This window comes from Gobio gobio (genome assembly GCF_949357685.1).
Source record: "Gobio gobio genome assembly, chromosome: 1".
Taxonomy (NCBI): domain Eukaryota; kingdom Metazoa; phylum Chordata; class Actinopteri; order Cypriniformes; family Gobionidae; genus Gobio; species Gobio gobio.
Genome location: NC_137097.1, coordinates 5113327 through 5128737, shown reverse-complemented (window position 1 = coordinate 5128737; position 15411 = coordinate 5113327). Strand labels below are relative to the sequence as shown.

General features: G+C 44.4%; 1 protein-coding gene across 1 annotated transcript; it reads left to right on the top strand.

Annotated features, from left to right (window-relative positions):
- Positions 1–516: 516 nt before the first annotated feature.
- Positions 517–11352, top strand: LOC307125318 (uncharacterized protein). Its single transcript, XM_079815116.1, has 3 exons — positions 517–569; positions 1008–1234; positions 9073–11352. Exons 2-3 carry the CDS (start codon positions 1075–1077, stop codon positions 10473–10475), a joined length of 1563 nt encoding a protein of 520 aa, XP_079671242.1. The 5' UTR covers positions 517–569; positions 1008–1074; the 3' UTR covers positions 10476–11352.
- Positions 11353–15411: the final 4059 nt, after the last annotated feature.

Below are 15411 nucleotides of genomic sequence, written 5' to 3'. Positions count from 1 at the left end.
TTCTTCTTTATTTGTGGCAGACTATATGCATCAGTGGCGTATTGCTGCCCTCCTCAGTTCATTTAAAGAATTCATAGAATTATTAGATTATATCCTTATATATAATCCAGTCCGGTAAAAAAAGTTGATAACAATTTTTGTTTGTCTCATATTCCTTATTACTAAGTAATGATTTATTTATGATGTCAGAACACCACACCAAGAGAAATGTCTGTCTACTAGTTTTACCAGATAATCCCTGTATTAAACTTAAAACAGTGACAAATGTGATAAAAACAATAATGTTTGTTTGTGTATTTTCACAACATTGTAGAAACTTTTTTTTATCAAGTTACCATGTGTCCTTGCAATGTTACAGAAATGTAAATAACCGTTGTGTTATTAAATGTATTACAATAATACATTCAACTATGAATTTTGTCATCTTTATAGATTTTTTTCTACGTTATTTTCTATGCACTTCTGTGATTTAAGACTCAGCAGTGAATTTGGACTTTTATTTTGGTATCTAAGAGTGATGTCATAAGCATGCGCCGCTCCTGCATCTGTTGTGATTCTGCTGAAGGAAGGTTTGTGTTTTAGCCGTTAAAGGCGAAACAGAATGAATGATGTATTATTAGATGTAACACTGCATTGCTTTATCTAACATTTATCAGTGTTGTGTGAGTAAAGTAACAGAATAAACTCATGAGTTTAGCGGCTCATTTCGCTCTTTATCGTGAATCAGTTCAAACATGAGTTCAGTCTCTGGCGAGTGACGAGAGAACCGGAGCTTTAGACTCTCCGAGTCAATCTAACCGCTTGATTAACAACAAATGATTCAGTGATTCAAAGCGCTCCATTTCTATTTCTCCAAATCATTAAATAGCTAAACTGACTAATATATTTAGGGTCTGAATAATTTGCATTCTTTTATTAGTTGTGTTAGAGCTACTGAACTAGAGCTGATTGAGACTCTCAGAGATTTAGTTTTGAGTGTTTTTCTCTCTGTTAATTATTCTCATCAGGACAACAGGATAAACACAGAAAACCTCCTGGTGAAGTGACTGAGATCCACGTGACACTATTATAAAGATGGCGTTTATTAAAGAGGAGAGTCAAGACGTGAAGATTGAAGAAACATTGAGAGTGAAACATGAAGAAACTGAGGAACAAACAGAGAAAGAGAAGAGTGAAGACGTGAAGATTGAAGAAACATTCAGAGTGAAACATGAAGAAACTGAGGAACAAACAGGTTGGTTTCATTCTCAAAGCTGAACTCAGTCATTTGATCATTATTAAAATGGTCCAGCTCTACAAAATTGAATGATATTTTTGAAGGATGTCATAATTACAGCGCTAATTTTTGACATGGAGCGGGTCGCCTCACATGATCACATGACCAGACAAACACTAACACTGACCTTCAAGTGAATCTGTGAAGATCCGACTTCCATTCATTACGACACATTAAATTAGGAAAAATAATTTCAGTAATAGCCTTTTATAAAAATGGTCCAGCTCTACAAAATTGAATGATATTTTTGAAGGATGTCATAATTACAGCACTAATTTTTGACATGGAGCGGGTCGCCTCACATGATCACATGACCAGACAAACACTAACACTGACCTTCAAGTGAATCTGTGAAGATCCGACTTCCATTCATTACGACACATTAAATTAGGAAAAATAATTTCAGTAATAGACTTTTATAATTACTTGTGTAACATTAAACCCAAAATCTACTTCTGATTTGAAAACCATACATTTTTGTCACTTAATTCTACTAGATATCTTGGGCGTCGGAACCATTGTATGTGGGGACAAGACCCACCCACTTTTTACGATCAATGATACTGGACCCACTCACGTTTATGTCTCTAACATTCAGCACATGTCTGTTTATCTGTTTAATCGATAAACACTTATTATTAAAAACGTTAGACGCTTTATTTCCACTTTTCTAATATTTTCTTCATTTTTATTGAAAATAAATGCCTTTCCGATTTGATATGTGATGGGAAAACGGAGAAGATTGAGTTCGGCGAAAGCTGGACTCGAACTGCCAGTCGATTTGTGTCAAAACTAGATGCCGTGCGTCTTACCCCTACACTACTGCCGCTCTCAATGAAATGGCGATTTCCGTAATTTTGTCTTTCCGAACTATACGTTTAGCAAGCAAAGCGGTATATTTGTACTTAATGTAATTGGCATCTACTCAAGTAAAAATTTCTGTGGACCCACCCACATTTTTTTTGCTTCCGACACCCATGCTAGATAACAGTATCTAAAACAATCTGTATTTTGCATAAAGCAAAGCATGAAATGTGACTGATCAGCTTTACATTTGTTGTCTACAAGGGATTTTTTTCCTCATCCTCAAAAGCACTCTCTGTTTAGCTAACATGTACTATAATAATAATATAATAATACATTTTATTTGTAGTGCGCCTTTCTCAAACTACAGCATATACAGAACAAAATACAAGGGAAAAAAATACACAGTTAAAAAAAAAAAAAAAACGTTGCCATGTACGGTAAGTTTGAGACAGGTCTATAGTTGAACATCAGCAGTGTCACTCCCAGGCTTTTTAAGAAGTGGCGTCACTGCTGCCATTTTTAGAGCAGAAGAGATGATCAAGCACTGACAATAGCTGTGATATGGGGTACAATAACTGGCAGACAGTTTTTCAAAAGAGTAGGGAGGGGATCAAGTATGCAGGTAGTTGAATTCATTGACAACACAAGTTTAGAAATAAAGTCAAAATCAACAGCATTGAAACGTGAAAAAACAAGATTAGAAAAATTAGAGGGATGCAACACAGAAGCAATGTCACAGGCAATAGCATCATAAATGTTCTCCATTTTGGTTGAGAAATCATTGAGAAACTCATTACACTCCTCAGTGGTAGAACAGTTGATGTTACTAGGAGGTTTGATGAGGTTATTGACTGTCCTAAACAAAACTCTGGAATTAGAGATGTTACTACTAATAAGAGTAGAATAATATGCCACCTTTGCAGCTTTGAGTGCATTATGATACTCAATCTGATGCTGATCAAACATTGATCTATGAACTGTTAGGTCAGTTTTTTTTTCTTTCTTTTTTTCGCTCCAATTGCCTACCTAAAGCCTTTATTTGGCGTAACTCAGAGTTGTACCAGGGAGATGACCTCTTAAAAGAAACGACACGCTTTTTCAGAGGTGCAAACTGTAAAATCAATAGAGGCCACAACCGGTAAGTCACCAATAGTATGACTAAATTGATCAAGATCAATATATTTTTCTGAAACAAATAACATGTTCTTTCACAGTCTGCACAGAAGGAGGGATCAAGTTAAACGTGAGAAGCTTCTGATCACTTATAAAAAAGCCTACATCAGTACAGTCGAGTTGTTCAACAATTACTCCTGAAGTGCAAACCAGATCTAATATATGACCATGTTTGTGTGTCGGAAAGTTAACATGTTGAGTCTAATTAAAACATTCTAAAATATCCATGAAGCTCACAGTAGTGTGGCAATCTAAGTCGTCAACATGAATGTTTAAATCGCCAGTTAAAATAATAACTGGACAGATTGCACTGGCAGGTGTCAAAAACTCAGAATTAGTTTTGGGTGGACGATATATATTTAACACTAGAGCTGGTGAATGACTATTTAATTTAAATGCCAAGCATTCAAATGACGGAAAGCAAGGCAGTGAGACCTCAGTTACTGCGACATCAGATCTATAAATGACAGCGAGACCGCCACCTCTACCAATGGAACGCGGCCGGTCAATATAAGTGTAGCCAGGCAAAGCACACATATTTAGATTGAAATAGTAATTTGTCTGATGCCACGTTTCACAGAGGTATAAAAAGTCCAGTTCCCTTTCGTTCAGTCACTACGACGTAACGTTAGTGACTAACGAATGGGGGTTTCGCTTAGAAGCCAATTACCTTCGAGGAGTCTAACAGCGCCCAATAGCAGTGCCAATGCCATGGGCATGCGGAATTTGCATGCGTAACTCCGCCCCACAACGTGGGTAAGGAAGTACGCTGGCAACATCGCATTATGTTTCTGCTTTGGAGCCAATAGCATCTCTACACTCCTTCAAGCCAGCTAACTGAGTCTTTGTCAGCCTTCGAGACGAGCAGCTTTCCAGTGGCGTTGGTGTCTACGGCGCGTTCCAGCGATCACATACTTCCTGACTGTTGATCTGTGCAGTGGTCTGCTAGACAGCTGGTGTGTATTTCCCTGGGCGCTTCGGCGTCACTGCGAAGCTTCCTCTCACAAAAGAGCTTGCACGTGGCACCTCCTTTTCAGGATGTCTCGCCCGTGCACATCTGGGTGCGGCCGGTTGTTGTCATCTTCCGGTGGGCACAATCACTGTCTGGTATGCTTGGGCTTTCAGCATGCCCATGCAGCGTTTGTGGATGCGTCATGTTCCCACTGCGGGAACATGACCATCGCGGTGCTGCCGTCGAGACTCGAGGATCTTCGTAAAGAAGTGAGAGTCCCCTCTGCCACACCCCAATCTACCGTCTCCGCGAGAGGCGGTACTTTGGCTGGTGGCCAGGGTGACCTGAGGTTGACGGTGTGGAACAAAGCCCTGACGCTCATGCCTCGGGCCACACCCCCCTGTAGCGCACCGCAACCCGCGAGTGTTCAGGCGGAGATCGCGGGCCCGGCTCCGGCCCCCCCGCGCATCTCGTTTGGCGCTCCAGAGGATGACGCAATGTCGGTCGCTGCATCGCAAGGTGGGCTAGAGTCCTCCGAGGATGATGACTCGGCTGTGCTGCCGCCTTCGGGCACGCCAGCATTGCCTGAGTCAGACCCGGAGCTGACAGCCATGCTGTCTCGGGCAGCCGCGAGTCTTGGGATAGAGTGGAACCCTCCGCCCTGTCCTGAGCGCTCGCGGCTGGATGATTGGTTTTTGGGAGCGCCGCGTGCTGACACCCGTCAGTCCCCGCCCCCAATACCTTTCTTCCCCGAGCTGCATGAGGAGGTTGCTGGAAGTCCCCGTTGTCTTCCCGCGACCATTAGGCGGCCTCCTACGCATTTTCCACTCACGATGGGGCCGCGGCCAATGGGTACACTGGGGTCCCCCCAGTCGAACGTTCTGTTGCGATGCAACTGTGTCCTCAGAGCACTTCGACCTGGCATGATGATCCTAAGCACCCCTCCAAAGCCTGTCGATTCACATCAACATTGGTGGCGAAATCGTACAGAGCTGCGGGGCAGGCTGTTGCGTCTTTGCATGCCATGGCAATCCTTCAGGTCTACCAGGCCAGGTTGCTCAGGGACATGCACGACGGTGGAGCTGATCCAGGGCTCGTGGACGAGCTGCGTGCCGCCACCGACCTCGCCCTCCGGGCGACGAAGGTGACTGCACGCTCCCTGGGTCAGCTGATGTCCACAGCTGTGGTCCAGGAGCGACATCTGTGGCTAAACCTGGCTGATATGCGGGACAGCGAGCGAACAAGTTTCCTCGATGCCCCCATATCCCAGGCTGGCCTCTTCGGCGGCGCGGTTGAAAGCTTCGCCCAACAGTTTTCAACCGCCCAGAAGCAGACTGAGACTATCAAACACATACTGCCCCAGTGGCCACACAGAAATAAGTCGCCTCACACACAGTCGCCTCAGCACAGTCGCCTCAGCCTGCTCGCCGCAGAGGGCGCCCTCCTAAGGCTCCCGCCTGGCCCCAGCAGCAACCTTCACCCGGGCCGGGTCGCGGAGGACGCCGTAGGAAGGCGCCCCAGTCCGCTCCGCTAAATGCCAGGCCAAGCGGCGCTCCTGATGTGGACGGCTCAGGGAGATGGCAGCAGGGCCACTCCTTCCCCCGGTGGAGGGCCGGGGGAGAATCTTTTGTTCAGCTGCTGGCCCCCGGGTCAGCAGCATCCTAATGTGGTTAAAGAAATAATTGACATTCCCAACCCTGAGCCCCCAGAGACTGGTGACGGCAGTTAGTGCCGCCCCCGGGCCACGCTGCTCCCGTACCCCTCTGTCGCCAGCCTCCTCTCGGAGCAGACCCCAGTTGAACGTGCGCCTTCCCTGGTCTCCTCTGTCAGGACGCAGCCGTTAACCGTGCCCCCACACCGGGACGCTCCGCCTCCCACGTCCGGGCCGGTAACGCTGCCTCGCTGCCCCACCCTGGGTACGTCTGTGGTCTGAATGACCCCGCTAGTGCAGTTCCCGGGAGCCTGGCTTCAGCTTCTGGGGCTGTCCCGCTGGGTCGCGAAGACCGCCAGGCGCGGCTACGCGATTCAGTTCGCGCAGGCTCCTCCCCGCTTTCGGGGATTCCTCTACACTATGGTCAGGGCCAATGCCCCTGTCATGCGTGCGGAGATTGCCACCCTACTGGCGAAGGCTGCAATCGAGCCTGTTCCTCCAACCGAGATGAAGTCTGGCTTCAACAGCCCCTACTTCATTGTACCCAAGAAAACCGGTGGGTTACGGCCAATCCTGGACCTGCGCGTCCTGAACCGATACCTTCACAGGCTTCCATTCAGGCTGTTGACAGCAAAACACCTTTTCGAATGCGTTCTTCCAGCCGATTGGTTTGCAGCGATCGACCTGAAGGAGGCCTACTTCCATGTCTCCATCCTACCTCGACACAGACCGTTCCTACGGTTTGCTTTCGAGGGGCGGGCATATCAGTATGCGGTCCTCCCATTCGGGCTAGCTCTGTCCCCTCGCGTCTTTACGAAGATTGTCGAGGCAGCCCTTGCACCACTCCGGCAGCACGGGGTTCGCATCCTGAACTACCTCGATGACTCTCGAGCGCAGGTTTACGAACACAGAGACCTAGTGCTCCAGCACTGAGCCCGTCTGGGCCTTCGGGTCAACTGGGAGAAGAGCAACTTTGCCCCGTGCAGAGGATCTCTTTTCTCGGTATGGATATCGACTCGGTCGCCATGTGCGTGCAGCTTGCGAGCGCGCACAGTCTCTGCTGACTTACCTCCGTCAAATCGAGAGCAAGAGCGCGGTTCCACTGAAACTATTTCAGAGGCTCCTGGGGCATATGGCATCTGCCGCCATATATGATGCCTGTTGCTACATATGAGACCGCTTCAGCATTGGCTTCACGATCGAGTCCCGAGATGGTTAAGGCGGTCTGGCACGCTCCGGGTCCTAGTCAGGCCTTCCTTCAGACGCTCACCCCGTGGTCCAACCTCAGTTTTCTACGGACCGGAGTGCCCTTAGAACGAGTTTCCAGGCATGTTGTTGTGTCAACAGATGCCTCCGCCACAGGTTGGGGTGCCATGTGCAATGGACAAGCAGCCGCGGGCTCCTGGACAGGACCCCAGCACCGCCTGCATGTCAATTGCCTCGAGTTGCTGGCAGTACGGTTCGCCCTGCACCGCTTCCGAGCGTTGCTGAAGGGTCAACACATACTAGTCCGGTCAGACAACATGGCCACAGTAGCGTACATCAACCACCAGGGCGGTCTACGCTCCCGCCGTATGTCTCAACTCGCCCGCCATCTCGTTCTATGGAGTCAGAGGCACCTGAGGTCCCTTCGTGCTATCCATATCCCGGGAGAACTGAACCATGCAGCCGACAAGCTCTCACGGTCTCAGCCACTTCCTGAGTATGGAGACTCCATCCCCAGACGGTCCAGCTGATTTGAACAGTTCCGCGACGCACAGGTAGATCTGTTTGCCTCCCACAACTCTTCCCATTGCAGCTTGTTCTATTCCCTGACCGAGGGCGCGCTCGGCACGGATGCACTGGCGCACAGCTGGTCGCGGGGCCTGCGCAAATATGCGTTCCCCCCAGTGAGCCTTCTCACACGAGTACTGTGCAAGATCAGGGAGGACAAGGAGCAGGTCATGTTGGTAGCCCCATATGGGTACGGCCAGACCTGGTTCTCGGAACTCTTACTGTTTGCAACAGCCCCTCCCTGGCCTATCCCTCTGAGGAAGGACCTCCTTACTCAGAGACAGGGCACCCTCTGGCACCCGTGTTCCGAACTCTGGAACCTCCACGTGTGGCTCCTGGATGGGACGCGGCAGGTTTGAGTACCTCCGGTGGTGGCTACCATCATTTCCGCTAGGGAAGAGCAGCGCATTTTTACTACTTTTAAAACAGTATAAAACGCCAGTTCATGACCCCTTTAACTACCATATAAGATATGTGGCTAAATCTGTCAGGAATAAATGAAAAGAATAAAAAGGTTATTTTGGACACCTCCTGGCCTGTTCGGCAATACTGTTACATGTGCTTCTTAATTTGTTTTAAATAATTTTTTTATAACTTTAGCACACTCTCCATGGGCCTGGTTCATTAGCAGTGTAGTTGACAGCACATTCCAGGGCCAAGTTTATGGCCGGGCCCCTCCCTGCCCATAACAGTGGACAAAGGTTTGCTACATTTTGATTGGATCTTGGTGGACTAACACAAACAAACTGTCCAACGGCATCAGATAAAGATGCTAGGACAACAGCCAGACACCTCTTAGAGGCCAAGAAGACCACCTCTGGTACCAAGCCCAGGAAGGACAGGACTTCTCATTGGTCATGCAGTTTCTGAGACTAGAGACTAATCCCTAATGTCCGGTCTGTGACTGCCATAAACATTCATCAGGTCCTCAGCAGTATATATTGGGTGAAACAAAGAAAGACCACAATGATCCATCAAAATCCATTCATAACTATGTTTGGAAATCTTAAAGGGGTGGTAAAACACATTCTTTTGAAGGCTTGATTGTGTTGGTGGGGTGCACTGACAAATCAACATTTCTTTTGACTTATATCTCACGTTTGTGTGACGTATTACTAAGTTACAGTTCATTTTCTGAAGAGTATTAGAATGGACTTCATTGAGAGAGAGGCTGCAGATCGCACATCATGTTTGTTTTCCTTATTTTGCAAATAACACATTTCGTTTTTATTGTGAATGCACAAAAATAGAAGTAGAATGATGTATAAACTTGCCTGAATGACTAAAATCGATGGGAGTATTTTGAGTCTCACTGATAAGAAAAAAGTGAGTTGGTCATGCCGGACCTCTAGGGGTTAATGCTTTACATGTACAAATGTTTTGATCCCTGTTGTGTTGTGCGATTAAACTGGGGTTAACTTTTGTATTTTTTTGCCTTAGATCTGATGCCGTTGAAAGAGGAGTGTGAAGTACTAAAGAAAATGGAAGAAAAAGCTCAATATGAGAATGATCGTGATTATCAGGGTGGAAAGAGTTTCAATCAACAAGGAAATCTTACACACCACATGAGAATTCACTCTGGAGAGAAGCCTTACACCTGCCCTCAGTGTGGAAAGAGTTTTAACCATAAAGGACACTTTCAAGACCACTTAAGAACTCACACTGAAGAGAAGCCATTCACCTGCCAACAGTGTGGAAAAAGTTTCAACCAAAAAGTAATCCTTAACAGGCACATGGGAGTTCACACTGGAGAGAAGCCTTACACCTGCCAACAGTGTGGAAAGAGTTTCAGGCAAAAAGGAAGTCTTGATCGTCACATGAGGATTCACACTGGAGAGAAGCCTTACACCTGCCAACAGTGTGGAAAAGGATTCAACCGAAAAGGAATTCTTGATCGTCACATGAGAACTCACACTGGAGAGAAGCCTTACACCTGCCAACAGTGTGGAATGAGTTTTGATCATGATGAAAACCTTAAAGACCATATGAGAGTTCATGCTGGAGAGAAACCCTACATGTGCCCTCAGTGTGGAAAGAGTTTCAATCATAAAAGACACTTTCAAGACCACTTAACAATTCACATTGGAGTGAAGCCTTACATCTGTCAAGAATGTGGAAAAGGTTTCAACCATAAAGGAAGTCTTGATTGCCACATGAAAATTCACACGGGAGAGAAGCTGTTCACCTGCCAACAGTGTGGAAAAGACTTCAACCAAAAAGGAAGTCTTGATTGCCACATGAGAATTCACTCTGGAGTGAAGCCTTACACCTGCCAACAGTGTGGAAAAGATTTCAACCAAAAAGGAAGTCTTGATCGTCACATGAGAATTCACACTGGAGAGAGCCTGTTCACCTGCCAACAGTGTGGAAAAGATTTCAAGCAAAAAGGAAATCTTGATTGCCACATGAGAATTCACACTGGAGAGAAGCCGTTCATTTGTGATCTATGTGGAAAGGGTTTCAGATATAAAGAAACCTTTAAGCACCACATGAGGATTCACACTGGAGAGAAGCCGTTCATTTGTGATCTATGTGGAAAGAGTTTCAGACATAAAATCACCTTTAAGCACCACATGAGAATTCACACTGGAGTGAAGCCTTACACATGCCAACAGTGTGGAAAAGATTTCAACCAAAAAGGATGTCTTGATCGTCACATGAGAATTCACACCGGAGAGAGCCTTTTCACCTGCCAACAGTGTGGAAAAGATTTCAAACAAAAAGGAAACCTTGATTCCCACATGAGAACTCACACTGGAGAGAAGCCGTTCATTTGTGATCTATGTGGAGAGAGTTTCAGATATAAAATCACCTTTAAGCACCACATGAGGATTCACTTATGAGAGAACGGTTTTATATGTCATCGGTGTGGAATGAGATTCAGACAGAAAAACCTTAGGCATAAAGTATACTTTGTTTTTTTACGTGTATTCACAGTCAAACGCACATTGTTGCAAGTATACTTCTTTTAACTCGTATGCGTGTGTAGCGGGACCGTGGCCCTTCGCACTTGGGGCAAATATAGAAACACTGCCGCTAGCGTCACATGACTACGCCACCCTATTTAATAGGGAAATATAAATGTTACTACTAAGAATTGGTAAAAGATACACAGGAACGTAAGTAACAAGAAAAGGCTAGAGACGTGGATACCAATCATCAAAAGATTTATTTAATTACTCACAATGGTGGTTTTAAAAGAGTATCAAAACTGAGTCATCAACATTCACAATAAAAGGGAGACCATGAGATACAGGAAGCCGAGGCTTAACGGCAGATGCACAACTTAGTAAGCACAAGGCCTCTATATCACTCTCAGCCCCTGTGTAAAAGTGTCAGCACACACACACCGCAAGAACATCAAGAAATAACCACGCAGCACTCTGTGACAAGCCCGCCACCGCGTAAGGGCTCACTAGTGGCCCGCCCTAAAGCCTCGGCTCCTGTAACAAGAGCAAAACATTACTACAGGTCTCATACAATAACACTCACAAACATACACGAATAACATTTAAATTAATAAACCAAAAAAAACAATAGTACAATGAAAATATGAAGGTTCAGTGCCAGCGAAATTACCTTCACTGGCCTTCTACCAAAATCTTAGAAACAAAACATAAATCAAACTAAATTAACAAATACCTTACTGCAAAAACACTCAAAGTAAACCAATCAAAACAATCAACACAAACAATGAAAATTAGTATAATAGAAAGATCCAAAAAAAATTAAAAAAACAAAATATATGAACACAAATCCAATACAAAACAATTAGGAGATGTCAGGTGGAAGATATCCAGCGATCACGGTGGCACATTCTAGAGGACGAGCGAGAGTCACACACACACACAACACGTAGGCTGTGTACACAAGTGTGTGGATAAGAGTTTTGTGATCAAGATAATCTTAATATATAAAGCAGCAGCGTCAAATCAGCGTTGCCCACCAGGTGTCACAGAACATCTATTCGTCCTTTCATTCACAAACCCGGCGTATAGAGGACACGGAACACAACATCCCTCCGAAGCACGGGAATGCCAGAGAGGCAGGCGAAGAAGAGCAGCCGCCACTTAAGGCTCACACAGCGAACGATCCCCGCAGCTATGAATCACATCGTCATTACCACCAGCTGCATCACGTTACCTGTGTACTGACTGCTCAGCCAACGCACACACATAAGGCTACCTCAAAGTACCCTGAGACACGGGACTGCAATAGAGGCATGTAACAGGAGAGCCGGAGCCACCCACAGCCGCGAACAATCCTGAAAGCGGAAGCGCTAGGAGAACGAGGGGCGGTCCCCCGGGCAATGACGCGATACCAAACCGGCAAACACACACCCAAGAGTGCCTACCGGTTCTCCCCGTACGGGCCACCAAGTCTGTGATTGGACTCACACTACCCCACGCACATTAGTTTAATCACAGCGGGCCATATACGTCCCACTACACGTGCATAGGAATTCTGCACAGTTTTGAGCAATCGCTCACCATTAGTTACTACCCATGTAAATATCTTTGTATTCTTTCATGCTAGAGTTGTAAAAATTAGGGTACTTTCTAATCTTTGCACAATCTCTCGTCTGTGTAGCCCTCCATTGTAGCTTGCATGGGTTCTGGTCTGTTCTTTATATATAGGTTTAATTTGGCTATGTGTGAATCGACGCCCCAGAGCACGGTTGTCACCTTGTGGATAAACTAATTACTGCAACACAAAAAATAAAAGCGCATGTTACAGTACAGTACGCGCATTCTCTTCTGATGACTGAATTTGTTTCACCCATACTGTACACTAACCCTCGCATACGCGTAAAAAGTGAAGTGTACTTTGGCCTTTAGGGTTCATGTAATAACCAGAGAAAATCGTTTCATGGGGCATCACTGAAATGACTTGGAGAAACAAAGCCAACCTTAAGGTTCACATAAGAGTAACACCAGCCCTCAAGGCCTTTTTGCTTCGGGGCAGGTGGACATTCCAAGTGGTATTTAAATTAACATTATATACATGTGCTGTGCATGTTCCTTTTAGCAACAAAATGAATGGGCATTTGCCTTTTAGCAACAAAATAAATGCGATGAGAGAACAGCATTAGACCAGTGATGTGGATATGTTTGCACCAGAACTGCAATTCAGCTCCCCATACAGTGAAGTTTAATATGACTAAAGTTAAATACCATCCATAAAATTAGTCCATACAACACAATATCTACAAGACTTGAATATAGTGTAGTAGAATGTAGATGGTTTTTATGGTGCCTTTCCATTGATTTATAGTATCTGTCCTTTAATTTCCTGTCATGTAAAAATGTTTACGCTTCTGAAAAATACAGCATGTTAGAATGATTTCTGATGGATCATGTGACACTGAGGACTGGAGTAATGTTGCTGAAAAATCACAGGAATAAATTATATTTTACAATTTACAAACAGCCCTTTCTTATCTAAGTGTGTTGTGTTTTTACAATTTTTATCAAATAAATTCATCCTTCTTTCAAAAACAATAAAAAGTATTAATTATTTTAAACTTTTTATCACCAATGTGTAAAATAATGCATGTGAACTAATTATCAAATTATATTTTTATTTTATTATATGACACTTTTCTAAAACAGACAGGCTAATTCAGGTGTCTCAAACTCAATTTACCTGGGGGCCGGTGGAGGTAGACTCTGGGTCAGGCTGGGCCGCATCAAGTATTCCACAAAAAAAGGAGCACAACTGATCCAATCTTCTCAATCTTTATTATTAACAGTTCTTCAACATGAATGTTTCTTCTGATCATGAACTGTTCCTCTGAATTTGAACTTTCCTTCTGAACATGATGGCTTCTCTTGCCTACTCTATTTTTTTTTTTTTAAATATAGCCTATAGAAATTAAATCATTATGTAATAATGAATGATTTTAATTTTATTTAAAATAATAGACTAATTCAAAGCAAGGCCATACCCAGGTTAAACAGAACAGTGAACACAATTCTAGGTATAATTCTAGCTGGGAAATAATCTATTTGGGACTATTTGCAAACAATATTTGCATTCATTTGCGTCAAATATATTATTAGTCCCGAGATTCTTCACATGAGTGATTAAATACATAGATTCGCTACAAATATTTGAGTTTCCAGGTGGTTTAGTGGTATAATTTTAGTACACCGTCTCAAAGGTTCCGAGTTCTAATCCACTCTCATATAGTTTTTTTACTTCTTCATTAAAATCAAAGATGTTCATCAATAATTGTATATTAAGAGCAAGGACATGTTGCATTTTGTGTGCATTTGTGTGTGTGCATTTTGTTTTTTGATTTCACCGGAAAGAATATAGTCTCCGCAACGGCATGAAGCGATAGATTGATGCGCTCGTCTGTGTGTGTGTGTGTGTGTGTGTGTGTGTGTGTGTGTGTGTGTGTGTGTGTGTGTGTGTGTGTGTGTGAACGAACCCCGCCTACTTTGATTTGATTGGTATTTGAGCGCTGTTAGACCACATTGGTTTCGACTGTCTGATCAGCCCGGATCAGCCTCAAATTCTGTTCCTGTCAATCACGCGGTATCAACCAATTATACTGCACGAGGGAGGGCCGAGCTAACTCTCTCTCTCTCTCACACACACACACACACGCGAACTGAGGCAGCAACCACGGCACACGCAACGACTCAGCAAAAAGGTGCTTTTCAGAACGCGGGCCGCACTAACACTAAACTTTGATGTCAAGTAGGGGGCCACAAAATATGCGGCCCACGAGTTTGAGAACCCTGGGCTAATTGAATATTAAAGTTGCCAGTTTTGGTCCAAAAAAAAATTATATAAAAAAAATTGTGAAATGACTGAAGAATTTGAAAAGTCAGTAGTTTACATCCTTGGAAATTAAAGGGGCTCTATGTTTGACTCCACTAAAGCATAAAAATACCATATGTTTGTAGATATTTAAGAAACATGCTAAGTTAACATACTTGTTTATCTGAAAAGCAATGCTATTGTCAATTATAATCCTGTGAAAATGTGCGTTCCGTGTCAGAAATTCTGTCTTTGTTTTGGTCTGTGTAACATGCCCGCTCTCCGTTTATCCAATTGTATTTCGGCAGCCCGGGTTGCCAGTTGGCGGCTGTAGCAATAATGCTCTGATTCAATCAGCCATCTGGCCGGATGGTCAAAGCCTGAACTCCTCACACCAACTCGTGACTTGTCTAATCAAATCATACATAAACAAAGGGTTTCTGTATTGATGTGGCTATCGAAGTTAATTAACAGCCCAAGGAGCCCAAAGTCTCCGCAAGAGAATGGAGCATTGAATGTTATAGCCCGAGACATTCACGTGACTTCACGTCCACACACACACATAGCGGAGCACGCTGAACTGTCCCAAACACACACGCGTTATTTGAACCATGTGGACCAAAACTGTCTTAATAATGTTCAAATATATATATTTTGTTGATTTAATGTCTTTATACGATGTATTAGAATAACTAGGATGTTTACTGTATGTAAATCAAACCCTGTATGCCAGTAACTGTGATAATCCTGTATATCTGTACGCTCACGTCGCAGAATAACAGTTCTTGGTATCTCTGTTATCGTAGAGACCCAACTGTACCGAATCTCGTTCACAAATTACAACAAGATGCATTATTACAGAAGTATCAGCTTTCTAAGAATAGAGGCTTAAAATTATTACCCAATTGATTAACCAAGAGGAGGGGTATCCAAAACAATGGAACACTCGCGCCTTCTTTCTCCCCGGACGTGATTGGATCCTTCCAACTCTCTGGGCGTCGGCCATCC